Here is a 25,760-nt window from a genome sequence, read left to right on the forward strand (position 1 = left end):
AATGGAAAGAAAATCAAAGTTTTGATCTTGGTTAAAAATTAAAAAAATATCATGAAAAGTCAAAATTTCAATTTATTTTGAAAAAAATAGTAAGAAAATTTTAATTTTGGTCAAATAGAAGAGAAAATATAAAATATACTTTAATAGTAAAATAATATAAAATATTATAAATAGAAAAAGATTTGTTGAGTCTCTTAGAATTAAGAATAAATTTTAGACTAATTAAAATAACTTATGTTACTTTTTAATAAAAGATACTCTTTACTTTAATTAACATTATTGGAGATTTTATTTAAAAGGTTGAAGATTATAGGTTTTAATAGGAAATTCAATGACATCATTTGCATATTAAAATTAAATTATTTTTGACTTCTTTACGAAAATTTCATGAATTTACAAGAATTAATCGAATTGAAATCTCGACAAATAATTACTTGAATCCAAACTTTCTACCAATCTACTTATGAGATCAGATGACTTTTTGTTGAATCAATTTTAAAATTATCGATGCTTGTGATGTTTCTTTTCTGAGGTTGTAACTGGTTTGGGTCTACCTTAATCCTGTTGACCTTTAAAAAAAATATCCAACTTAACTTGTGGTCGAGTACATATGCAGGTGGCATGAATTGGTTCGTGAGCTGTTTGAAGATTCCCACGTGGTAGCAACCAGTTTACAATAACCACTGCACGTGACAACCCCCACATGGGGCCAAAAGGTCAAAAAGGCTCGATCACCATTATTGGTTATAAAAGATTATAAAAGCTAATGGTGACCCTCACCCTACACAACCTCCACAACTAAGTTCCTTCGATCTTACATTTTATTTATTTATTTATAATTATTTGATTTGAAAATGGTTGTAAAAGTTTACGGTAATGTGAAGGCTGCGTGTCCTCAAAGAGTGATGGCTTGTCTTATTGAAAAAGGTGTGGAGTTCGAAGTTATACACGTGGATCTTGACACGGGGGAGCACAAAAAACCAGAGTTTCTAGCAAAACAGGTGCGTTTACAAATTCTTTTAATAGAGTATATTATTTTAAAGAGGGCACCCCAACTGTTACTTATTACATCCTAATTTATTAAATTATTGGACGATATCCATGATTTTAAAACTCGTTCAAATCGAAATGTATTGCCCGAGTTAACTCGATATTGGAATTGAACAAGACCAACTCACAAAATCACTTTTTTGATCGAGATTTAGGATTCACGTTCAATTTTTTCATTTTTTTGAATGAGACGTTTCGAATGTATCAGAAAACTCGTCTGAGACGACTTGATATTGGGTCTGGACGAGACGAGATGTGAAACTGAATTTTAAAACCATGGCGATATCTCCCTTTCGTGCCCAAAACATGCTTTGGCGAATTCGTTGATAAATTACGAGTGAACATGTTTTGGGAGTTTAGGAAAAATTCCTAAATTATTTATCACACCCTAATTTTATTTTAAGAGAATTGATATTGGCATCCCAACTTTTACTTATAACACTCCAAAATCTTAAACCATTTATCACACCATAATTAAAGATTAAAACACACCATTCAAACATTACAAAAAATTAGTTCAAGTTATTACTTCAAGATTAAAAACTACGAAGCATTATAACACATGGAAACAACTTCAGCAGTTGTTTACAATTTGATTTTACGAACTCACCTAATCAACTCAGAAAAATTATCGAGTTAATTCATAAATTTGACCTCGTTGGATTAAAAACTCAACCAAGTTATGAGACTATATTTATTTATTATTATTATTTTTTTTGCTAGTTTATTATTTACTTATGTTTAATGCAAATCATATTTCGCTAATTTATTTTTCTAATTTGAGTTCATATTTATGCAATTTTATTTTTCTAAATTGACACCTGAGATTATTTTTCGTTTTGTTTTGCAGCCGTTTGGGCAAATTCCTGTAGTAGAGGATGGAGATTTCAGGCTCTACGGTTAGATCATGAACATATTTACATTCATGTATTTAAGTTTTAATAGTAATTCATGAGGGTGGATAGTCCACACCTTGTGTCCCTTAACTCATAAAACGTGCTTATAATTTTATCCCAAAGATCCGGGTAAGCTAAACGAATAATGTTCCTCCATTTCATTATATATTCAAAGTCACAAGTTCTAATATTTCGTCTAAACAAATCGTCAAAATAGATTTAAAGTTAGATCTAAATCTTCAAAATTATTAATATATCATACTCTGCTCATCCTTCACCGCCATAAATCTTTGGAATGGAATACAAGCACCGTTCAAAATAGAAGTGAAATTAGTAATATTTTTTTATACTTTAAATTTTTTTTTTTGTGGATCTTTTTCGTTGTTGTTGTTTTGGTAGGGCTGCACGTATTAAGCACCCTGCATACATACAACAGTTAAATATAATCATTTTATGCGCGTTTGTGGACTTTGATTAACGACATGTATCACAATTGACAATACATCATTGTTTGCGTGTTTTTTGCCATACAGAGTCAAGGGCAATCATAAGGTACTATGCAGCTAAGTACGCTGATCGAGGTCCAAATCTATTGGGGAACACTTTGGAGGAGCGAGCCTTGGTAGATCAATGGCTCGAAGTTGAATCGAACAACTACAACAGCTTATTGCACACACTTGTATTTCAACTCGTCATCTTGCCTCGAATGGGGGAACAAGGGGACATGGCCTTGGCCCAAAGTTGTGAGCAAAAGCTTGAGAAGGTTCTTGACATTTACGAGCAACGATTATCCCAAAGCAATTACCTTGCCGGAGATTCATTCACCCTCGCAGATCTAAGCCATCTCCCGGGCACTAGATACCTAATGAATGAAGCCAAAAAGAGTCATCTTATCAAAGAAAGGAAGAATGTGAATTCATGGTGGGAAGATATCTCGAATCGACCAGCTTGGAAGAAAGTATTGAAGCTTATGAATTAATGTCTAGGATTTAGGCCTTACCTATATTTTCTAAGCTTGGTGTGTCCTAGTAACTACTATATATCATCTTAACGTTTTTCGATTTGAGAATAATAAAAATGAAAAAATGATTGGCTCATTATCAGCTATGACACAACGTGAAAAAAACTTATATTTGACAGCCCAAGGCAGTCGAATTTCATAAAATTTGACAGACCAAGGTGTCAATTTTTATTTTTATTTTTTATGGAACAAAGCCGTTAAATCAATGGAGGATAGGAGAAATTTGATGGCTCTAAGCCGTCAAATTGGGGATCGTAAAAAAATTTCAACGGTCATAAGCCGTCAAATTTCACTTTCTAAAATTTTTAGGCTTTGGCCCATCAAATTTTCTTGTCAAAAAATTCAATTTTCACATAGTGCGAGTTATCTCTATTATTCGGGGCTGACAATTTGAATTTGATTTCGCATAATACCTTATCGACACCAAAATCGTACATGTAAATTGTATTTGGACAATGGTGCAAAAGGCATAATTTTTAGAAATATGCATCGAAAAGTCCCTTCGTAACAGATATGGACTCTTTAGGATACACTTTTTTAAATATTAGTCTAAACAGGATTTTTGAAAGTCTTTATTTAAAAAATATACCATAACTATCCTTTTAAACAACAACTTTAAAAAACTAAGGAAAAGGTGTTTGATTGAGAGGTGACCCTGGACTATAGACTTCTCTTCTAGATTAATGAAAAATCATTTAAATGAGTAAATAGTTCTTGTTTTATCTTTTCAAAATTGCCATCCCATTCTCTTAGATGATGTCAATGTTGATGATGATGATCATCCAATTAATTTTTGAGGTGTTGGTACCCGAGTTAACTCGGTATTAGAGCTGAACTCACAAAGTCATTTTTTTTTACTGAGTTTTATATCTTATGTACAATTTTTCGAGTTATCTCACGAGACGTCTCAAACGTATCGGAAAACTTGTCTGAGACGACTAGGTATCGAAGCTAAACAAGATGAGATGCGATAACGAGTTTAAAAACCATGCATATAACCAAATAACTCGGCCAAGTTTCTAACTTGACTTGAGTGCATTTTCAAGATGACAAGGGAAATTGGTTCCATCGAGTTTGGGACTGAGTCACTGAGACATCCAATCAAGGTGATAACAATGCATAGAATTTTTTTTTATCAGCTCTATTGGATTTCAAAATTACTTGGCCACATACTCGAGGGGACCAACTTGTCGAGTCAACTCAAAAAAGCATTGGTAGGGTACAAAACTTGATTGAGTTATTTGGTTGTACATAATAACTGCGGAGAATTAATTTTTTTATATTTATAATTTAAGATAATATTTGTAAAATTAATATGATTTTATTTGGCTCTTTTGTCAACTTAAAAGTTTTTTAGTTGATTTGATTCGATAAGCATTTGTATCGAGTTTTATAAGTATATTATAAATATTTAAAATTATTGTTAAATATTTTAATAAATTCAAGATAGATTTAAAAAGGTCAAAATGTCTTAGGATCTTCAATTGGTCTACCTACACAACAAAAATAACTTGAGTGATGATGACTCACATCCCGTCGTCATCATCACTTAGATAATTTTTTTTTGTTATTCAATAGAAGAGACCAAGGTCAAGGGACATGTCATCAATCCTAAAACTTAGGGGTATCTCAACTATTCACTAAAACGTAGAAGGGCTACATTTGAAACTGTACAATTTCTTTAAACGCCGTTGTTGAAGGGTAGTTTACGTATTTAAAAAAAAATCTTCAAATGGTGGATTTTTAGAGTGATATCATATAGAAAGTGCCTTAAAGAGTCTAAATTCTCAACCATAAGACTTTTGGGTACATACTTATAATAAATGAGTCTTCGCAATCATTATCGTAATTGTATTTAATTGGATCAAATTGATTTTGGACTAAGTGTGAACATTTAGTTGGATCGGATTTGATTCTAAAATTTATTTATAGGATTCGGATCATATAATAATAAAAAAAATTAAAATGACTATTGACACCCTAACTTTTCTTAGTACACCTCAACTTTTAAATTATATACCACACCCCAATTAAAGATTAAAAATCCACTCTTCAAACATTACAAAGGCTTGGCTCAAATTATAATCTCGACATTACAACACATTAAACCTAAATTGGGTAGGATTTAATCTGAAATCCGAGTGATTTGAATTCGATTTTAGCGGATTTAGTTTCTTCAAGCATATCCGAATAAAAATATATGGTTTAATGTTCTTGACCCGAGTCGGATACGAGTCAAATACAGACCCATCATTATATCCGCCTATATCCAAATAATATATTATATTTGTATGTTGTATGTTATATTTTTATATTTTTTAATCTATCAATCATTAACAAATGAGTATTAGGTGTAGTGGTTAAAGCTTTTTTCAAAAGGAGAGAGGCCTTGAATTCAATCATATTTTTAATAAATTACTTTGTAATGATTTGAAGTTATTCGACCTGACAGACCCGAATCAATTAATTCGGTCGGATCGGATCAAGATATTAATTTAATAAAAGTAAAAGAAATCGAATATGATTTGAGTTAGTAGGATCCGAATTAAAAATCTTGATATGAATATTACAAATATATATCCGGACCGAACCCGACCCATTTTACGCCCTCCCAAACTCCTAAAGCAAAAGAGAAGGAACATAGAAAAAGTAAACGATAGAGTTTCTTTGGACACCATTCCGGCCCCATACTTTCTTTATTTTTAGTTGGAGTGCAATAAGTAAAAGTTGGGGTGCCAATAATAGCTCTATAAAAATTCGGATCCGTTGCCAGCCCTCTGCCACACTTACTAGGGTTTTGGCGGTAAACCTAAACTCCCTCTCTGAGAGAGAGAGAGAGAGAGACAATGGCGGAGGAAGAACAAGAAGAATTAGGGTTAGGGTTTGGTAAGGCTGAAGAAGAAGAGAGTAAGACGATGACACCATGGGAGCAACATTCAGCAGTAATTAGTATCCCTCGCTTCGATTACAACGCTCCTTCTTCTCTTCTCCAACACTCTCATTCAGGATTCCTCATCACCTGCACCATCAGTGAGATTCTCTTCTTCTTCTTCTTTGAAATTTCTGTCAATTTTGTATTTATTAGCGTAGGTGTTCGTTTTCTGGAGTGTCGCTTCAAACCCTTTCAATGGGTGGAGCTCTGGAGGGGTCTTATTGCCACACTACTCTCTATATTGATTAGTTCTGGAAAAAAAATGTCGCTCGAATCGACTCCACTTTGGCTAAGATTTAAAAACAATCACTTAAAAAAAAAAAAAAATCTAAAACTCAGAATTCTGTCTCGTCAAGACGATATAAACCATGTTAAATGGTTTTTATATTATTTATTAATATATTTTTATATTCAAATAATTATATCTATAAAAAAAATATAAAAATAAGGTGGATTGGAAGATGCCCATGACAAGATCATATTTTTATTTAATTTCTGTTTAAATAATAATGATTGAAAATCATTAAAACTTAACTATTTTATCAAAAAGTACAACAAAAAAAAAAACCCTGTTATTTTTCAAAATATCAAACGAGTAATATCGGATATCTGATGAATCAATGTGAAGGCCAATTCAAATTGATAATCTCATTCATGAATGAGACTGAGAATCATCTTGATCTCTGATGATTTTTAAAACCATGCTTAGTGAATGTTATAATTGACGAGAAATTGAATTCAAACATTTGATGTTGCACGAGCGGAAGGTGTCAATTGTTTGAGCAGCTATATTTGAATCACTTTTGTTTTGTGTAATTCATGAAACATTGAAAACATAAGGAAATTATGTACCAAACACCTAGAAATTCACCTCAAATGCTCAAATTGTGCTCATAGAAATGTGAAAAAAAGATAGAGAAAAGAAGATCATTATTGAGTTTATTAGTTTAGGGAGGAAAAAAAAAGGAATCAGTCTGAAGGATCTTTAATCAAGCAAAACCTTTTTGGAAAAAATTGAGTCTAACTGAATGTAGTATGTGTTGTTGGTTAAAGTTTTGTGCTTTTGATCTTCAGTAAAGCAATTGCACGTGGAAAGGGTTTCTTATCTCCTTCTAATAGAAACTTGTGTTTCCTTTCGTATTCTAGTTGGGGGTGACATTTGACAAACTTTTTGTTCTTGTTAGAAAGGGAGAAAAGCGCCACAAAAGAAGCTATTTCCATCCTTTCGAAGGTATTTATCATGATATTTATATTTCTTTAGTACTAATCATGATATTTCTTATCAAATTAAGATAAGAAAAAATCAATTCTATTTGATATTGCTTGGAACTTAGTTGTGTTTGTCCTTGCAATCATAGTAACCATATTATTTACATTTGCTTATAATTTCATGTATGTGAACTTTGAAATATATTTTTTAGACAAATAATTATAATTTTATATTTTTTTACATACCACTTATCTTTATATAAGCCATTATCATTACTAAATTATCTAATATTAATGACGAATGAACCAACCCAATCAACCCGACCAACCTAACTTGCATTGAGCAATTCATGCCCGAGGTCAGGTTGGGCGCAGGCATGGGTTGGTGTTTGTCCATTGTTGGTTGGGTGCGGGGAATCAACCCGCACCAACCTACCCGAGTTGCAACCCTAATCTCTACTTCCTTCATAGAGTTCAACATTCTACAATTATTCGGCAAGGGGATTTGGGAAATTTTTGGAAAAAATTTTCGGGGATTATACAAATGATGGTTTTGGGTTTCTCCCCAAAAATGCATCAACTTCAACCTCCCTAAAAACCCTGTCGTGTTATTAAGGAAGAAGATATAATCTTGAGGTTGAAGGGCGGGGGCAATTAATCAGCAACTTGCCGATTAATTCCTTGTTTCACTAATTATTGGCCCCGTATTCAGAGAATTTTTTTGGAATTTTCGGAAAAATTTACCGAATTTTGCGATAGTGCTTGCAAAGGACATATTATTATACTAAAATTGTAGAAATGCATTAGAACATTAAATTTTTATGCCTTGGTTGCAACTGTGGTATTAACATCAACGATAGCCAGTATTGAAATACGCATGTTCCTTTGGATAACATGACCGTGCTAATTTAGATCCGTACATTAATTCATATCAACTTAATATAAAATAAATTAGTCCATACAAAAATGAAATTAGGGAATATGTGTAAGGGGTGTTTTTGGTAATTGCTACAAGTCTTAAGTAGATTTTCTTGAATTAATTCTAAATTTCCTTGGGTATGGTATTGTAGTCATTTCCACCCACTTCAATTTCCCTTCTATGACTTTCTTTAAGTTTGAAGCTAATGTTTGGCCCAATGAATGGGTTATGTTCTTCACGAGAAAGTTCTTTCATGAATGGATATGAGTTTTTCACATCTTACAATTATGGGAAAATTTAAATAAATGGGTAAAATTCTACGTGTCTACTTGACGCATTTTATTTATGATGTATTATTATTATCATCCTTCTTTGAACTTGTATAGATTTTGAAAATCTTTGATTGACGATCAATATCAATGTAAGTGACATAACTCTTTTGGGGAAATGGCTTTAGAAATTTATACTTGTAAATGGTATAAAATGGGCCACTACATGTACTAAAAGGCCCATACATCTACTAAAAACTTGATCTTCTTTGGAGGCTTTGTGTTGATCTTCTATGAAGGATGTTTTTTCTCTAGAGAATGAATTGTGAGCTTGATATTCTATGGAGGATGTTATCTCTAAAGAAAGGTTTGTGAACTTGATTTTCTCTAAAGGATCGTGTGAAGGAATAATCCAGGGGCTTCTTTTAATGGCCTTTGCTTTTATATTTGTTGACCTATGGTGGGGATGACCTTTCAAGTATTCCCTTGATTTGATGGCCTTTATTAATTGATCTAAAGGATAAACAAGCCCCATCTCAATTTAGTTATTTTATGAATTTTTTGTGGGTTCCATCCATCTTTGGTGTGGGCATGTGACCAGACTATTTATTTCATAGGTTGACTCACTTGGATTGTTTTGAAGGCCCGATGCCTATTCTAGATCACGTGGACATGTCTAAACCACAAGTTTTATCCCAGAAAACCCAGATGTGGGCCATGGAAGGCCCATTCCAATCGATGGGACCAATTTAGATTTATAGATTTGAGGGATTTTCCTGTGATTTATGAGGGATGTAGGGGCTTTTCTACTAAAGGGTCGTTTGATCGGATTTGAGGGATTTTCCTGTAATTTTTGAGGAACGACCCTTTTTGAACAATTTAGCTTTCAATTCCATTTCTGTCAAGATGAGTGACTAATTGGAAAAGAGAAGGTGGCTTTGGCTTTGGGGAGTTTGAGCAGAGACAAAGCTACGAGGCCGATTGTTAAGAAAGATGTGTTAGCAATCAGGGATTTTTACGAGAATGATTTTCTGGATAACAATTCCAACACTATTTTCATTTCACTAATTCCTAAGGAGGGAGCCGATGAGCTACAAATTTTAGACCCATAAGCTTAGTTTGTATGATTTACAAAATCATCTCGAAAATTCTTGCTTCAAGGTTGAAAGTTACGATTCCCATGGTCATTGGCCAAGAACAAGGGGCTTTTATTAAGTGGAGACAGATTCTTGATGGGGTTTTGATAGCAAATGAGTGCACGACTCTAGAATTAGAAATGGTAGGCGAGGTCTGGTGTGCAAAATAGATATCGAGAAAGCTTATGATCACGTCAACTGGGAGTTTTTGAGGTACATGCTTAGACAAATGGATTTCTTGGATTAGCAAGTGCACTTCTTCAGCCTCTTTTTTAGTCATAGTAAATGGTTCTCCTGCAGGTTTTTTCAAAAGTTCCCATGGGCTTAGGCAAGGCGACCCTATGCCCCCCTTTCTTTTTAATTTCATGGTTGAAGCTATGGGAAAGATGATTTCTAGAGCAACTGAGGTGGGTCCCTGAGAGGGTTTGGGGTGGTGGAAGAGGGTCCAGTTTTTTCTCATCTGTGTTTTGCAAACGATACCTTATTGTTTCTCAAGGCGCAAATGAGTGAAGTTTGTTTTCTGAAGGGTCTTCTGTTGTGCGTCGAAGCGGTTTCGGGTCTTCCTATTAACTTGAGTAAGAGCATAATCTTTGCCTTGGGAGAGGTTCTGATATTTATGCTTGGGAAGAAATTTTGGGCTGTTAGGTGGATCCCTTTCCATCCATATATTTGGATTTTCCTCTTGGTGCTCAATACAGATTGTCTAGTTTGTGGGAGCCTGTGCTTGAGAGAGTGAGAAAGAGATGGGGTTCCTGGAAAGCGAAATAACTTTTGAAAGAAGGAAAATTGCCTTTAATTAAAAGTATGTTGTCGAGTATTTCGATTCACTTCTTGGCCTTGTTTGCAATGCCTCGGAAAGTGGAAGCCTAGTTTGAAATTTTGGTAAAAAAATATGTTGAATGATCGGGTGCGTTATCAGAAGATTCATGTTGTTAATTGGAAGTTAGTTTGTTGTCTTAAGAAACTGTGGGGAGGGGGGGCTGGGTATGAGAAGCATCATACAAGTTAATAGGTTGTTGCTTGGAAGATGGCTTTGGAAAAAACTTATTGCGGCTAAGTATGGGGTGGATTCGTCAGGGTAGGCTAGTATACCAGTTGGATTGCCCTTTGGGTGCTTTGTTTGGAGAGGCATTTGTAATATCGTTTCTAAGTTCAGGAGGCATTTCAGTTTTAAAGATGGAAAAGGAGATCGGGTTCGTTTTTGTGAGGATTGTTGGTACAGTGAGATCTCTCTTCATGAACTCTTTCACGGGTTGTATTTGCTATCTACAAGGAAAGGAAAGCTAGTTTCTGCCGTCTTGATTTTTACTGACACAAAATTCTCTTGGGATTTGGGGTTTAGAAGAAGATTGACTGACTAAGATTCCTACGATAGCATCTCTTCTCCATCTGTTGTCATTTGCTGTGCTGTCTCCAGGTTGGGAAGATTGCAAGATTTGGAAAGGCAACCGTGACGGTATGTTCTTTGTTAGCTCTTTTTATTCCCTTTTGACTGACAACCTTGCGCCCCAGTTTCCAGTTTCTACGGTTTGGCTCTCGTTGGTTCATTCTAAAGTTTTCTTTTTTCATGTGGTTGGCTACCCTGAATAGACTCCCCACTATTGATTTTCTAAGATCAAGGGATCAATACCTTGTCGACTTTTGTTGCTTTTGTAAGGCGAGTGGGGAGTTGGTAGATCATATTCTCATCCATTGTAATTCAGCCTCTTTAGTATGGTCTCATTTCTTATCGTTGTTTAACCTTGCTTGGTGCCAACCCCTTTCAATGTCGTCCTTGTTAAATTGTTGGTTGTTCACTAACTGCTCTGGAAGGGAAAGGATTTTGCGTAAGATTATTCCTTTTGCCATTTGCTGGGACCTTTGGAAAGAAAGGAAAGGAGTCGACATTACATGAGTTGATTTTGAGCATTCTTGCCTTGTTATTTTTTTGGTGCAAGCAGTTTAAGATTTTTAGGGGTTTGTTCTTTGAGGATTTTGTTTATAGGTGGGATTCTGTTTGTTTTGAGTAAGTGTTTTCAGTTTTAGTTGTATCTTTCTGAGGACTTCTTGTCCTCCTTTTAGTAATACTTTCACTTGTAAAAAAAACACTTTCCTTACTAACTTAGTAAAATTGTAAGTCTTACTAATGGTTGTTTTCTCAAATGGATTACCACATTGGCAATCCAACACCACAGCCCTCCAAATTTTGTAGAAAAACTCGGATTAAAAAAAAATTGTGGGCTTGATCCAAGGTTTTGAAAATGGACATCTACTAAACTTCCACAAAACTCCCAAATTTAAAATTAAAATTCAACGTTGAAAATTTTATTTTTTTTGAAACTTCATAGAATTTTGTCCTCTACAACGCTGTGGCGTCGGATCACGGTTTTGGATATCACAAGGTGAGGTCAACGGATTTGAAATCTTACTAAGGTAGTAAGGCTAGTCAGACTCTGCTAGTAAAACCAATGCAAGTTCCAACTTAAAAACAGCAACCTCCTAGAGGGGGTGATATTATTATCATTTAAAATAATTCTCCTAGCCTGCCTTTCTCGACCACTCTTGGATGGTCTATCCTTCTTTGTCTCGACCACTTCCTAGTCATTAAAATAAAGTTCCAATGTCTCATTCCATGAACCCCTATGACCTAGGCATCTTTGACGGTGACATTCCAAGACGAAATGAAATTTCCAACCATGTTTCAACCAACTCATTCAAAAGAAAATAAATTCCTTGCCTCAAAGGTTGCAATTCTACAAATTTATCTATATTTAAGACATTTTATTTGGATTTGGAGCAAATCTCACATTTTTATGTTATTTTCCTTATTGAAGATGTTTTCCGGACTATTCTAACTACGTTATGTTATTTCAAGTTCTCTTTGGGATTTGATATTGTAAATCTTTTGTAACTGTTGCAGTATGTTGGTTCCTTGAGTGGGCACATTCCCGAAAATTTGGAGACCTTGGATGTAAATGCAGCCGTAAAGAGAAGGAAAATATGCTCTGAGGAAATAGGCAAAGAATGTGTCAATGGTGCAAAAAGCACGGAGACCATCGAATGTGGTAATAGTTTGTTAAACGCAGTGGTTAGTTTTCATTGTGCTTAGAACTAAAGTTGTTAGATGTAGTCACATGTAAACAAACGCGATCTCATTAGCTTTGAAAGCAGGTGACACTTCCAAAGAAGATAGTTCATCTGCTGCAAAGATGGATGCAAATGTGGAAAAAGGGCTTCTTTCATTGGTGAAGTTGACAAGGAGTGGCTTGCTTCTATTTACCTTCCCAAGAAACAACTTTCCCGACACTGTTGATATTGTGTCAAACATATTTCATTCTCTGGATTCTAGAAGTCTCAAGCCACTAATGTAAGTTTCTTGCTTATTGGGGGGGGGGGGGGGGCGGTTCATTTCAAACCTACAATATTTAGTAGTTTGATTTTTTGGTTCAAATATTGCATGTTTGTTTGTGTTCTTTTCAAACCTACAATATTTAGTAGTTTGATTTTTTTGTTCAAATATTGTATGTTTGTGTGTTTTCTTTTCAAACCTACAATATTTAGTAGTTTGAATTTTTGTTCAAATATTGCTCTCCACTCATACTAGAAAAAAAAAAAGTTTTTTATATGAGAGCTTCTATTTCCACACCAACTTTTTATAACGCCACCCCAAGATGTGTACTAATTCTTTGGTGATTTATATATGAATTGGGGTGGCGTTAGCAAAAGTTGGTCTGACAATAGAATCTCTCTTTTATTTTTCCAGTTTCAATAAATAAAGACGTTGACACATACTGCACGAGTGTCACATCTCCTATTATGTCTTTTTTTAAAGTTCATATACCATTCAGATACATTGTTTTTTCTCAATTATCTGCACACAAGTAGTAGCCATGTCAGAGTTGTCAGGCACTCAGTTTTCCAATTTACTTGTGTGAGGACTATATAAACTTTGTCAATGACTAATCATTATTTTTCTAGATGTTGTAACATTCAGCATTTCTTTTGCCACTTTTACATGGTCCATCAAGTCCATACCCTTTTTAAGAGCTGCTATTGGCACCCCAACTTTTTTACTTATTACAACTCTATTTCTTAAATTATTAATCACACCCTAATTAAATATTAAAACACACCAATCGATTGTAATGTTCGATTCTAGTTATTACCTCAACATTACAAAGTATTATAACACATTCAAACAATTTCAGCAGTTTATAAATATGATTAGGCTCGTAAAAATCCTAAATCTAGCAAATAGAAATCTAAACAAAAATAAGAGAGTTTCTATTGGGACCCAACTTTTACTTATTCTCAACCATTGATTTGTTTTTTTAATTTGGGTCTAACAAGGAAAAGTTGGGGTTCCAATAGCAGCTCTCTTTCATTATGTGACCTATTAACTTGACAAAAATGTCTTGGTAATTAGTACCGTTCTACCTGAAGGGTAATGGTCAAGCTGAAGCCACTAACAAAACCCTATTGAGAATCATGAGCTTATAATTGGAAAATGGCTCAAGGCCTATTTTTTATAGATACACTTTGCCATAATATAATGCTTCAAAATCTATACAAAAGTGGCCACAAGGCATTGGTGGATAGAGTGGCTGCCGTGGCCATCAAATTTTTGGTGTCACGGAGGTACATCAAATTCATGTTTTTTAATTCAACATTGAGAAGGTGAATTATAAAAATTTTACCCTATTATTTGCAGTTGTTGCATTGGCTAGTATCCTTTTTTGTGTTTTTTTTTTCCTGCCTTGACAAGAGCCTTAGAAATTTGCTACTCTGTTTCAAGTGATACACATTTCTTTGATGCAGCTGGTGTCATCGCATTTTTCCTATCCAAGCAACTTGTAGACTGAATGAGGATGATCTTCGCCCAGTTGTGTCCAAGCTTGTCCAACAATTCTTGGATAATAAGCAGAATACATTTGAGAGACCTATTAAGGTACCACCACTTTTGTTTTCAACCATTTTTATGCGCATATGCCATCATATGATCCAAATTTGGCATTTTATTTGACAATTGGTTCTTAAAAGCAGTTATTGTAATGAAATATTGGGAAAAAAATATAATGTTGTTATACTTATCGGATTCATTGAAAATTTTCAAAGCAGAAGAATTTTCAAATATATTAAATATTTGTACTAATTAATAATGATATTGATAAAAAAAAATTTGGACTTCTACCGTTTGGAGGTTGTGAAAAGAACAGTGACATAGGTGATACTAGTCAAGTCAATGTTGAGATGAAATGCAAGCACACTATGGGCATGGTTTCAGTGAAAATATAACTGAGTTATGGAACCTAGTGGGGTCATGATTGTCTTTTTCAAATCACACTTTAGTTGATTAAAATATATTTAGTTTCTTAAAAATTATCAGTTTTAAATTGTAAAATAAGGTCTTTTTATTCTTAAGATATAGTAAGTGGTGAGTGGGTAAGCAATTTCAAAGCCCTCCACAGTTCACACCCTAAGATATTTTGAACTTGGGGTTCTCTTATCCGCACCCGCTCCTGCTGCCACTCCCACTCCATACTCTAGTCACTAAGATCCAAGGTATAAATTCAAATTAAGGTTTTCTTGGAAGGAGGGACTGACAGAGTTGCCATACATTATTTCATTGTAATTCTCTAGAGTTTTTTATACAAATTTTTATTTGATTTTGTAGTTTGCTGTTGGGTATAACAGAAGAGGGATGGACGAGACGGAGTTGAAGATGGACAAAAGTAATACCAAAGATTCTAATTTATTGGCTTTATTAGACCGAAACAAGTGCTTTGGCATCGTCGCTAGCGCAGTTAAAAACACTGTAGCAGATTCGGTTGTGGACCTCAAATCTCCACAGGTGAAAATCCATGAATTACTTGTACAATTTTATCTTTATTTTAATTTTCTTTGAAATTGTTTCTTTTTCTCATTTCTTTTAGATTTTCACATTACATGCTTTGATTTCTCAGTATGCATCTAACAGCACCAATCGAGACTCTTAATCCTTGGTCCTGTAACCCCACATTTAATGTCTGGTAAATTGGTGATATTAGGTTTACCCCTTCTTGACCGTAGTCAACATGTCTTATGAAGTTTTGATTTTTTTCCCGAAGTTTGATTTAGTAATTTAAGTATTTGAATAGCATTTTGAAAAAAAAAATCAAAATTTTCACCATTAAATCATAAAGAAAACTCAACCTCGACTTACGGTAAAAGGAGGCAAACTTAATATCACCAATTTATCAGGGGGGTATTTCTAAAATACTTTTTTTTTTTTTTGCATCTCCCATAGTGCTTGTGCTGACTATATTTAATGTATCTCTAGCTTGCCATTCTTGTTGAGTTGCTACCACTTTCTAGAGTACCGAATGGATCATTAGTGGTTGCTGTTTCAGTTCTTCCACATAACCTCATCAGTACAAAGCCACGGCTCTGCATCAAAGCATTGGTTTCAGATACCAAGACTCCAAATGGAAACATTTGAATATGGTTTCTTGCTTGATGGTTGTTCTCTCTTAATGAAATCCGAACACAACAATGCTTCGTTGCTGCTTCCTTGGTGTTTCCAAGGAAATCTGAAGTATGTAAATTTTGGAGCGAACAAAGGAGATACTTAAGTGGTAATAGTTGATTAATTGTGTCAATCTCAACACTGCCACAAGAAAGCGTTTTTTTCTTTTGCCACATTTAATTCTTCAACGCGCTGTCCTTTGTTAAATGTTTATTAATAGATATTTCATTTCAACTGCTTCAGTATTGTAGCTGGTTTTGTAGTTGCACCTCATTGTTTCAGATACGATCCAATGCAGTGGTGTCTCAGATCTATTTATTTACTCTATTTGAAATATCACAAAATGGCCTTGGCACATGTATGGCTTATGACTCTGGATTAACAAGTGTCAGACACATTGAAAATGGGTGAGGACATTAACTGCATCATTACTTGACCAACAGATGAGCTAAAGTTCTGCGAATCTTTTAAAACTGTTTGAATCTAATTAAATAGTCCAATCTCTGGAGGATTTCCCTTGGACTACTTGTGTTGAGGGAAGTCCGAGAAATCTAAAGAGCCTCATGAGAAGAACCCATTTTCTTTCTGGACAGTTCACTGTATTTTATTAACATGGGACACTATTTCCAATTTATTGTGGTACACTTTTCTATTTTTAGGTTGGGTCGCTAGGCGATTCAAGCTTAAAGCAAGCAAAAATCTGCTATTGCATTTCCTTCATTCTCCTCTGTTTTCTTCTTTTTCTCTCCTTTTACCTTTTATCTTCAATTTTGGATCCTTCTACTTTTCAATAGTGCTAAAGATCCGTCCCTCACCCAAGAAGTCTTCCCTTAATGCCCATAGTTGGGCTAAGCCCTTTTTTATTGGTCCAAACTCGTCCAACAGAAACCTTCCAAAAGGTTTTCTGTTAGACAATCATTTGATGATGATGTTTCTATCCGTATAGGTGATCTTGGTTATGGTATCCGCTGACATAGTCCAAATTCTCTTTGTGGTCCATTACTCGCAAAAGGTTGCATGGAGCAGCTAAGTACTCGCAAATGCCCAATCGGTTCCAAATAGCCCTTAGCACTCAAGAGGGGCTCGACCTTTTCAGGTGTAAGCACTAAGGATTGAATTATTGTACCTAGGGCAAGGAGGCCCAAAGCCAAGCAATATGTGGTGTTTAGGCACCCCTTTTTAGGATTGCGAATCTTTCTAGGACTATATTTGTTAGGCTGAAGTTTGTGTGGTATCATGCAAAAGTCCTCACATTTTTCAGTATTATGGAATATGACACAATTCAGGAGGATACAGTGGGTATATTGTGGATAGATTGAAGAAACTTGTGGTATGAGCCCATTGACTAAAAGGCATCTCTGGCTATGAAAACTTACCCACTCTCGTCATCAACAGATAATTCGCAAGTCTTATCTAAAGATAAGACCCACTCAATTCTATCATAAGCTTTTTCCATGTCGAGATTGACACTCAAACCACTTCTCTTTTTCCTTAAAACTGCCAAAATTTCACCTAAGATAAGACCGATTCAATTCTATCATATCATAAGCTTTCTTTATGTCCAGAATGACACTCAAACTACTTCTCTTTTTTCCTTCTTTAAAACTGCCAAAATTTCATGAGTTACGTGTTGATTGAAATTCGACTATTGAGGACAAAAATGACTTCTGTAGAATGACACAATTTCTCCCTAGTTATTATCCCATAAGAAAAAACATGGTATTTCTTATCTCCCTACGTCAGCCAATTGATTCAAGTCTGGGGAAGCTAATATTACTTATCTTTTCGACCTAGATATGGACGGGTTAAGAGCTCTTTTGATTGGAAATGTCTCCAGACTGGATTTTAAATACTCATGATAATCTGACTTATCCACGTGGCATACTCAATTGACACCACTTACGTGACATGTTTGGAACCGTAGATATGTACACCTCGGGATGCACAACTGCAGTTCCCCATAAAAAAATATATCCCAAGGGAATCATGTATGCTGAGTACAGATCTACGGTTCCCAAACATGTCACGCCAAGGGTGTCAATTGAGTATGCCACATTGGTAAGTCAGATTATCACGACTCTTAAATATCCAATTCCCCAGACTACTTCAGCTTTTAACTTTTGTAAAAATCCAAAAGTTTTAAGTACCCACCTACCATGCTTTTGACTGAAAATTTCGTTTGATAAAAAAGCTAATACATTCCCCCAAATGGGGTGCCAAACACAACTATAGCTTTCAACCATATTTTTAAGGCATATGGCCAAAGGTCATCCATGTTTTTATCTCAATATATGTACAAATGGATCCAACTTTTAGGTACAGAACAAAACTTAATGTCATCCTCCGACGTACCTAGCGCCCATGCAGTACTCAACCTAATCCCTAATCCCCACGATCTAGCTCAAGTCAGCCTTTCCCATGTGTCTTAATTAGGAGTCACCCTCGCACATTGTCAAAGGAATTCTCACACTTGTGTAAATCTTGGAAGCTTAGTAAAACTTCCACATTTTACACAAGTGTTGGAGACTTGACTCTTAGGCCATGTGAGTAAGGCTGACTTGAGCTAGATCGTGGAGATTAACTTGAGTGCCACACGGGCACTAGGTAACGGGAGGCTTGGTCCATGATACTATCTCAGCAACACTCATCCCCTATTCCGATAATGAAAATAAAGAAGAAAAAAATTCGAATGAGAATTGAATTGGAATGATGATAAAAAAGAGATGAATTTCATTAAAACAAAAAGATTTACAGTGTCCAACATTAGGTACTACTTAGAGAGAGAGATCTAAATTTATTTTGTGTTCTTCAATAGAACAACCAGAGGAGTCTTGAATATTAAACCTAGAGTTCGACGAAAATGCCTCACTAATATCACTAGTTGATGAAGCATTGCTTCTTTGAGTGGAAGGATGCAATGAGAGTGACAATGACAGTGTTCCACCACCCATGTCTTCATCATCTACTTGTCGTCCATCAATTGATCGCGATAGAGGTTGTTGAAATCCATTCTCCATATCTTCTAGTCCTTTTTCCCTTGCAAATGAAAGCTGTTGTTCATCTAGTTTAACACTCTGAGAAAAGAAAAAAAGAAATGTGTAAGGTGAGAATTTATAGTTGTTACATTATGATTAAAAGTTCATACCTTAGTTTTTTGTAACAATGCCAACAAAGATAAAGCATAATCTAAGAATCCGAGTATTATTTAAAATAACAAATCCATTAAGTGATTTTCAAGTTGAAGGTTCTACAAGAGTGAGTGGAAGATACAAAAGAATGCGGATTGAGATCATGAAAGCAGATATTGACATACTTTCAATAACAGAAAACATAGTTCTAAACAAAATCAAATAGAGGAACTAAATTGGTTCAGCCAACCCCAAATTATGGGATAAGGGGCTCGATGACAATGAATGACCATTATTTTATAATGTGTCACAAGGTTTTTCAAGCATCCAAAAGAATATAATAGATCAGATTGTTATGGACATTTAATCACGTCGATCTTTAACTCGCGAGTTCTCTTAGGTGGGATCTGCAGAATCCGGCCGCAGATTCTTTTAGGCTCATTGTTCTCAAGAATTAGCCTGATTGATGATTTCAAACATTTGGATTAAGCAATTTTTTCATGAGTTCCCCCATAGGAAAAAAATTCAACCCCACTTTCAAGAAGATTAAATGGTCAAACCCAAAAGGATAGAGATCACCAATTATGCTGATTCTTGTGTGTAGATTTTCACCGAATGGTTGTTTCAAATACTTATGGGATTCAAAGGTGCGAAAGTATCCCATTTGCCATGTTTGGGTTCTTGTAATCATGACAGGATTGTCCTTGAACAGTCAGCAGAATTACATCATGAAGCCTTGGATGCATCGTGTGCTCTAGGCGCAACTTATAAATAATGTCATCAAAATATCATCTTTATAATGTATGAACTATTTAAAACAATGGATTACTCTGGCTGTTGCTTCTCTGCAAGAAATTTAACTTCATTGAAAATTGGATAAAATTACGATCACCCTAAGAAGGGTTTAATTAGAAGATTACAATCCTATGAAAAAAGTATCCAAATCAATTCTAATCTAATCATAATCCTAATCTTATAGTATTATGATATGGTGTGTTAACATACACATAAAAGATCATGGGGGAGTGTATTCATGTCCTTAAGTCAAAACCCCCGAACTCTAATGCTCTATTAGCCCTCCTTATGGTTATCAACTATTATCGTGAGTTTGGCCAAAAAATGTTAATGTTAAAGTTGTCATTGAAGAATGTGGCCACCAATAAAGAATTGTTGATTCCCAACGTACATTGTTGAAAGAGTTCGCACATGACAGTGAACTCTTGATGGATTTTTCCACTTGGGGTGGTCTTTTTTCTTACTTTGTCCAATAATCAAGGGAAAACTCAAGTAGAGAGTTGACAAGATCTAACAAAGGTGAAGCTTCTACTCAGGTGATGGTGAAAACCCTGGCCTTTCATGGAAGAATCACTTCGATCAAGGGACAAGGAAGATCACATTCTTCCTGCATACCTGGACCTAAGCAAGAAGAGTAAGATTCAAATCCCATGATCCATCTTGGACAAGGAAGAGAAGATGGAAGCAGTCTTTGGTGGGTTATCTTCTAGGTAAGAGACCCTTCTATCACAGTATGAAGGGTGGTTCAAAGAACGTGGAAGATCAAAGGTTCAATGAAAGTAATGTTTTTGAAAAATGGTTTATTTCTATTCAAATTCAACCTTTGGGAGGACTGTGAGATGGTTCTTAACTCTGCAATATGGACGATTGGTGGTCATCCTATCATGTTGCATCGATGGAGTTTCCATTCAAGAATTGGCCTCCTCATATGATTTCGACCCCGTGTCCCGTGGGTCCATGATCTCACTAGTGCACGCCAGCCCTTTTACTTGGCAATCCAAGATTCCATGAATTCTTCTGCCACTTTCCTAGATCAAAGGAGGTGTAGTGCAGATCGGCCATTGTTACCCTCAGTATTGGTCTCAACATTGTTACCCTTCATCGTTTTGTGTCCAATGTTTTTCTCTACCATTAACAAGTGAATTATTATTCATGTTTATTCATGTTTGATTTAGTTTGTCTTAATGTCAATGTGTGTACCTATGTTTTTCAATGACGATTCTCAAAATATTTCCATTTACAAGATGACCCAAATATACAACAAAATCAAAATTTGAAACCTTTTCTATCCTATCACAATAACTGAATTTTTGCCAATTTAAGAACATGAGATTCAACCATAATTTCCATTACAAAGTATTTCACTCTAATAAGAAATTCGCACTTTTTTAAAAACTTTACCACTAAAACCATAAAAGGGCCATCTAAATAGCCATGGATGAAGCCATTCCATAGTTTGGAAGACAGATAAAAAAGACAAGATCTAGGTATTTTTACATCTAGGATTTTTCAAATAAAATCATCTAATATAAATCAAGGAAAATCATCCAAACAAGAAATAAATAAATAAACTAAGAAATATATTTACACGTAGGATTACTAATATATGCGACCACATGCGAAGATACAACTAGGAACTAGTATATGAGTTGTACTCCATATCAAGGAATATGTGTGCATCAATCAGGACCATTCAAATGCTAGACACTGATAGGGTACATCATGCACACTGCATTTTCCCTCCATAAAAATAAATTGTCAGGTACGGGTACTGCATCCACTTTGAATTGTCCAAGTTATAGAAGAAGAATCGATCACAAACATCTAAACTCCAAATGATGAGTCCTTCAAAGGATGACCCCACATCATATGGATGATCCATTTTATTAAAGTTGAGATATTTCACACTTAAAAATTATCCAAAAATATCTGTTTCAGAGAACTTCTATTAGCACACCAACTTTTACATATACCATACCATGGTGTATAATAGGGTTCTAGGCACATCCACTAGACCCAACAGTACATGATATCTTCTCAAGCACTCTTCAACTATAAAGCAAGATAAGAGGGTGATATGCATTTAATTCATAAAAATGGTGTGTCAACAGAAGTTCTCTTATTTCAAGATGAGACATTTCATGCATTCCTATATAAAAACCAACAGCAGCATTCTTACATGAAAAACCAACAACATGAACTGACCCTACAAAAAGGTCAAGAAAATTACTAAAGTAGGAAAAGAGAATAAAATATGCCTAGAAACCAAAGAGAGAGAGAGGGAGAGAGATGTACCTTGAAGAACTCAGATTCTTCTGTGCATCCAAATGTATTAAGCTTGTAAAGATCATATGGCAGAGAGAAGGGAGGGTTTGGAGACTCTGTCTGCCATCTGAAATCCCCCTTTATTCCTCTTTTCTCAGCATTGGTTTGCAGATAATCATCAAAACAGTACGGGTAGGAGACTTTCTCACATATTCTTTCACTGCAATGCAGGCTGTTGGAGATAGAATTGGTTTCTATTCGAGCTCTGATGTGTATAGAAAAATAAACAAATAAACAAAAGAAAAAGTAGAGAAATATGAGTAAATAAAGTGTGGGTGTAAAAAGGGAGAGAGAGAGTCTTGTCTCTTTGTTTATTTATTATATCACTTTTGAAATAGATGGAAAGTTTAGCTAACCTCTTTGAAGGGAGAGCACTGTAAAGGGATTGAGGGTTGGAGTCCTTTATGGGTTTTGTAGAATGGAAAAAACCCATATCGTCATTTTCCTCATCAATACACCCACCATGAAAATCAAAAGATGGTTTTCTTTGTTGGGTTGGGTGCAAACCTGCTTTCACATTCACACACAAAACATGTCAAGAAGAAAAAAATAAAAATAAAAATAAACATAGTAGGATTTAATTAAAAAAATAGACAACCATTTGTGAAGGTTTGATGTGAGAATAGTGAAATCGAAAGAAATAAATGAAGAGAGGTGGTCTCTCATTCATTTCTCATCTATTTTTGTTCAGAACTTTAGAAAGAAATAAATGAAGAAAAGAGAGGGAACCAATAGTGCTAATGAGTTCAAAAACTTTCATTGAAGAAATAAATTAAACTAATGGAAAATGAAAACTCTGAGTAAAGATTTTAGTTCACAAACTTGTTTTAAGAACTGCCAGTAGTGGAAACCAAACTACGATGAGTTCTCCATCCTTTATTTATTTATAATAAACAAAAGAATGGAGCAATAATTGCAGAGAAAAAATCTTTTATTTCTCCTACCTTGTCTGCTAAGGTGGTCATTCTTCATGCTTCTATGCATCTGTTTTGAACCAAAGAGAACCCAAATTAACAAACCAACAAATAAAAATCATCAGCTATGAAAATAAATAATAAATTAAACAAAACAAAATATTAAAAAAAAAGGAAGAAATAAGCAACCTGAAGATGGCTTTTGACATGTGAAATGGTTAGTCCTCTCACATCCATAAGTTGAAGAACAAGCTTAGGTGTAGCCTCTACAAAGTATAAAATAAAATTTAGAAAAAATATTCAGAATAAAGAGATCAGAGAGAGAGAGAGAGAGAGAGAGCTCTTACTTTCTTGACCTCCAAGACTTTCAATGGCATTAACAAAACATTGATGAAGATCAGGAGTCCATCTTAAACGAGGCACCTTAGACCTTATATACTGCCTTACTGATCCATTCCTACCACAACTCCCCATTTTTATCCTTTAAAAAAAAAAAAATGGGTTTGGGTTTTCAACCAAACCTCAGACACCCAAACAGAATCAATGGATTTGCTCTTCAGATTCTCGGTTTCTTATAGTTTTACCTTATCAATGGGTTTCTTCTCAAAACTCTCTCTTTCTCTCTCTCTAATCTATTCACTCTTATTATAAATATTTTTCTTCCAGAGAAAGAGAATAATTTTCATCTCTCCTGTATAGTTGCTTTAAAAGTATGACTAAAAAAAAGCTCTCCCTGAGAGAGAGAAAGATAGATCACGAGAAAAGCAAAGAAGAAGCTTTGGGGGGGGGGGGGGTCTGTAAATTCCTTTGAGGGTATTTCTTCTGTTCTGCTGTCCTGCAAAGAAAAATTCTCATCACGAGCTTCTGATCTTCATGAAATCATTACATATAAGCTTTGACCTCAAACCTCTCTCCTCACAAAACAACAACGTATGTTATGATGATGATCAGTTTTGTCACAAAAGCCCATGAAAGTCTTTTTTAAAATTAGGCAGTTTTGTACACTGGCGGTGGAGAGAAGTATCAATTTATCACCCACCAATAGATAGGTTTTACTTTACAGGTGGAGGCTGAAGTGGCTAACCAAAAGCTATCAACTCTCCATGTGGTAGGTAGGACTGCCAATTGGGCCTACGGGCCCACCCAAAAACAAGACGGTCCAACATCCGCTTGACGTATGGCGCAGATGACGTAAATAATAAAATAGAAAATATATCTCCTGTACATAATGAAAAAATGAAATTTCCTAATTACATCACCTTGCGTAGAATTCAAAAACATAATCTAATTCTACGGTATTGTAGAAGATGTAATTCTATGAACTTAAAAAAAAAAGTTATTTTTCACCGTTGAATTTTAAATTTAAATTTAAATTTGAGTGCTTAGTAGCTATTCATTTTCAACACCTTGGATCAAACTCGAAAAACATTGTTTTTTTGAAATTTTATTTTGACCATGAGTTTCTTAATTAAATCAGGAAGGTTGTAGTGTTTTGATTGCCAAAATTACAAATTTGTGGGCAGAGGATGTGTGAGCAAGATTAGGGTTTAAAACATGTCGAATATGAGTATGTCCATATCCATATTCAAATGCATATCTGGATCCAAATCCTAATAACTAAAATCATATCTGAACCATTTTACTTTCATCAAGTCCATATTCAGATCCGATCGATTGAATTAATTGATTGGGTCGAATAATGTCAAGTCATTCAATGTTATTTCAAATAAAATTACTAAAATGTAATCAAATGATAATTTGAATCCAAGACATTTCCATTTAGGAGAGAACTCTTAACCACTACACTCAACTATTGTTAGTTGATAGAAGATAACTTGAAAAATGTAAAAATACAACTTGTAAAGTAATATATTATTCGGATATGAGAATGGATCCGTATTCGACTCGGATCAAAGAATATCAATCCATATCCGAACCATATTTTAATTAAGATATACTTGATGGAATCAAATCCGCTAAATTTAGATTCAATGCACTCAATTTTAGATAAAAATCCATCCCATTTTAAGCCTTAGGCAGGAGAGAGAAATTTCAGCTATGTTGCTTACATCATCTGCGCCATATGTCAAACGAGTGTTTGGTTGTGAGAAAAAACTACTCTAAAAATAATGTTTAAGGCCTTGATTTTCAGCCTGCAAAGTTTGTAAAAAAAATATACATTAATTCCATAAAAAATTTAACAAGGAAATATATTAGACTTTTTATTTTGATGAATAGTTATATCAAACGTCTTCAAAATGTGCATGAATTTAATATTTTTATAAAATCTAGTAATAATTAAAACCGATCTAATCCCATTGGAGTCAACCTTGAGCTTAACTAATTTAGGCTCAATAGGAGCGTAAGGCCGTTTGTCCTAGGTACAACCCATTTCTTTAGGGATGGGTTAGGGACTAACTAAGCTTGATTTGCACCCGCACAACTAACAATCCAAGTGGTAGGTTTCAATATGGTTGTTTGTCAAGCGAGTCGTAGAATCTAGAAAAACGAGGGTTATGACCTTGATTTTGATCTTTCAAATTATAAGAGTTTTTATAATTCATTCCCTCATTGATAAATCCGGATGTAGCTAGGCTTGGTAGCTTGTAACCCAACCTGACGAGTTGATCAATACTTACACCATTCTCCCACACCATTTGTACTCAAAGTCACTTGTGAGAC

General features: G+C 34.7%; 3 protein-coding genes across 4 annotated transcripts; 2 read left to right on the forward strand and 1 right to left on the reverse strand.

Annotated features, from left to right (window-relative positions):
* The first annotated feature begins 774 nt into the window (after nucleotides 1-774).
* Nucleotides 775-3,043, forward strand: LOC147397980 (glutathione S-transferase F11-like). Its single transcript, XM_086447075.1, has 3 exons — nucleotides 775-1,001; nucleotides 1,901-1,949; nucleotides 2,480-3,043. The coding sequence occupies exons 1-3, from the start codon at nucleotides 855-857 to the stop codon at nucleotides 2,923-2,925; spliced, it is 642 nt and encodes a 213-aa protein (XP_086303201.1). The 5' UTR covers nucleotides 775-854; the 3' UTR covers nucleotides 2,926-3,043.
* A 2,691-nt stretch (nucleotides 3,044-5,734) lies between these two features.
* LOC147397981 (uncharacterized) lies at nucleotides 5,735-16,150 on the forward strand. 2 transcript variants are annotated; one of them, XM_086447076.1, is made up of 7 exons: nucleotides 5,735-5,997; nucleotides 7,084-7,130; nucleotides 12,332-12,476; nucleotides 12,583-12,778; nucleotides 14,230-14,359; nucleotides 15,086-15,262; nucleotides 15,801-16,150. In XM_086447076.1, exons 1-7 carry the CDS (start codon nucleotides 5,814-5,816, stop codon nucleotides 16,020-16,022), a joined length of 1,101 nt encoding a protein of 366 aa, XP_086303202.1. In that variant the 5' UTR covers nucleotides 5,735-5,813; the 3' UTR covers nucleotides 16,023-16,150. The 2 variants fall into 2 exon arrangements, with proteins under 2 accessions (XP_086303202.1, XP_086303203.1); XM_086447077.1 differs by having other exon boundaries at nucleotides 5,738-5,997; nucleotides 15,731-16,150.
* Nucleotides 16,151-18,635: 2,485 nt separating this feature from the next.
* LOC147397982 (myb family transcription factor MOF1-like) lies at nucleotides 18,636-24,035 on the reverse strand. Its single transcript, XM_086447078.1, has 6 exons — nucleotides 23,426-24,035; nucleotides 23,268-23,344; nucleotides 23,109-23,148; nucleotides 22,521-22,671; nucleotides 22,135-22,369; nucleotides 18,636-18,990 (listed from the first exon to the last, which is right to left on the reverse strand). Exons 1-6 carry the CDS (start codon nucleotides 23,550-23,552, stop codon nucleotides 18,691-18,693), a joined length of 930 nt encoding a protein of 309 aa, XP_086303204.1. The 5' UTR covers nucleotides 23,553-24,035; the 3' UTR covers nucleotides 18,636-18,690.
* Nucleotides 24,036-25,760: the final 1,725 nt, after the last annotated feature.

The sequence above is a fragment of the Akebia trifoliata genome, chromosome 7 (assembly GCF_017979445.1).
Source record: "Akebia trifoliata isolate Shusen 1 chromosome 7, ASM1797944v1, whole genome shotgun sequence".
NCBI lineage: Eukaryota > Viridiplantae > Streptophyta > Magnoliopsida > Ranunculales > Lardizabalaceae > Akebia > Akebia trifoliata.

Excerpts from the sequence above, each read along its gene's own strand:
- LOC147397981 (XM_086447076.1), top strand. The coding sequence starts at position 5,814 with ATGGCGGAGGAAGAACAAGAAGAATTAGGGTTAGGGTTTGGTAAGGCT. Across the intron at positions 5,998-7,083 it reads CCTCATCACCTGCACCATCA|AAAGGGAGAAAAGCGCCACA; the intron begins GTGAGATTCTCT and ends TGTTCTTGTTAG. Across the intron at positions 15,263-15,800 it reads TGGACCTCAAATCTCCACAG|TTCTTCCACATAACCTCATC; the intron begins GTGAAAATCCAT and ends TTGCTGTTTCAG.
- LOC147397982 (XM_086447078.1), bottom strand. The coding sequence starts at position 23,552 with ATGGGGAGTTGTGGTAGGAATGGATCAGTAAGGCAGTATATAAGGTCT. Across the intron at positions 23,345-23,425 it reads AAGTCTTGGAGGTCAAGAAA|AGGCTACACCTAAGCTTGTT; the intron begins GTAAGAGCTCTC and ends TATACTTTGTAG. Across the intron at positions 22,370-22,520 it reads AGTGCTCTCCCTTCAAAGAG|AGCTCGAATAGAAACCAATT; the intron begins GTTAGCTAAACT and ends TATACACATCAG.
- LOC147397980 (XM_086447075.1), top strand. The coding sequence starts at position 855 with ATGGTTGTAAAAGTTTACGGTAATGTGAAGGCTGCGTGTCCTCAAAGA. Across the intron at positions 1,002-1,900 it reads CAGAGTTTCTAGCAAAACAG|CCGTTTGGGCAAATTCCTGT; the intron begins GTGCGTTTACAA and ends TTTGTTTTGCAG. Across the intron at positions 1,950-2,479 it reads TGGAGATTTCAGGCTCTACG|AGTCAAGGGCAATCATAAGG; the intron begins GTTAGATCATGA and ends TTTGCCATACAG.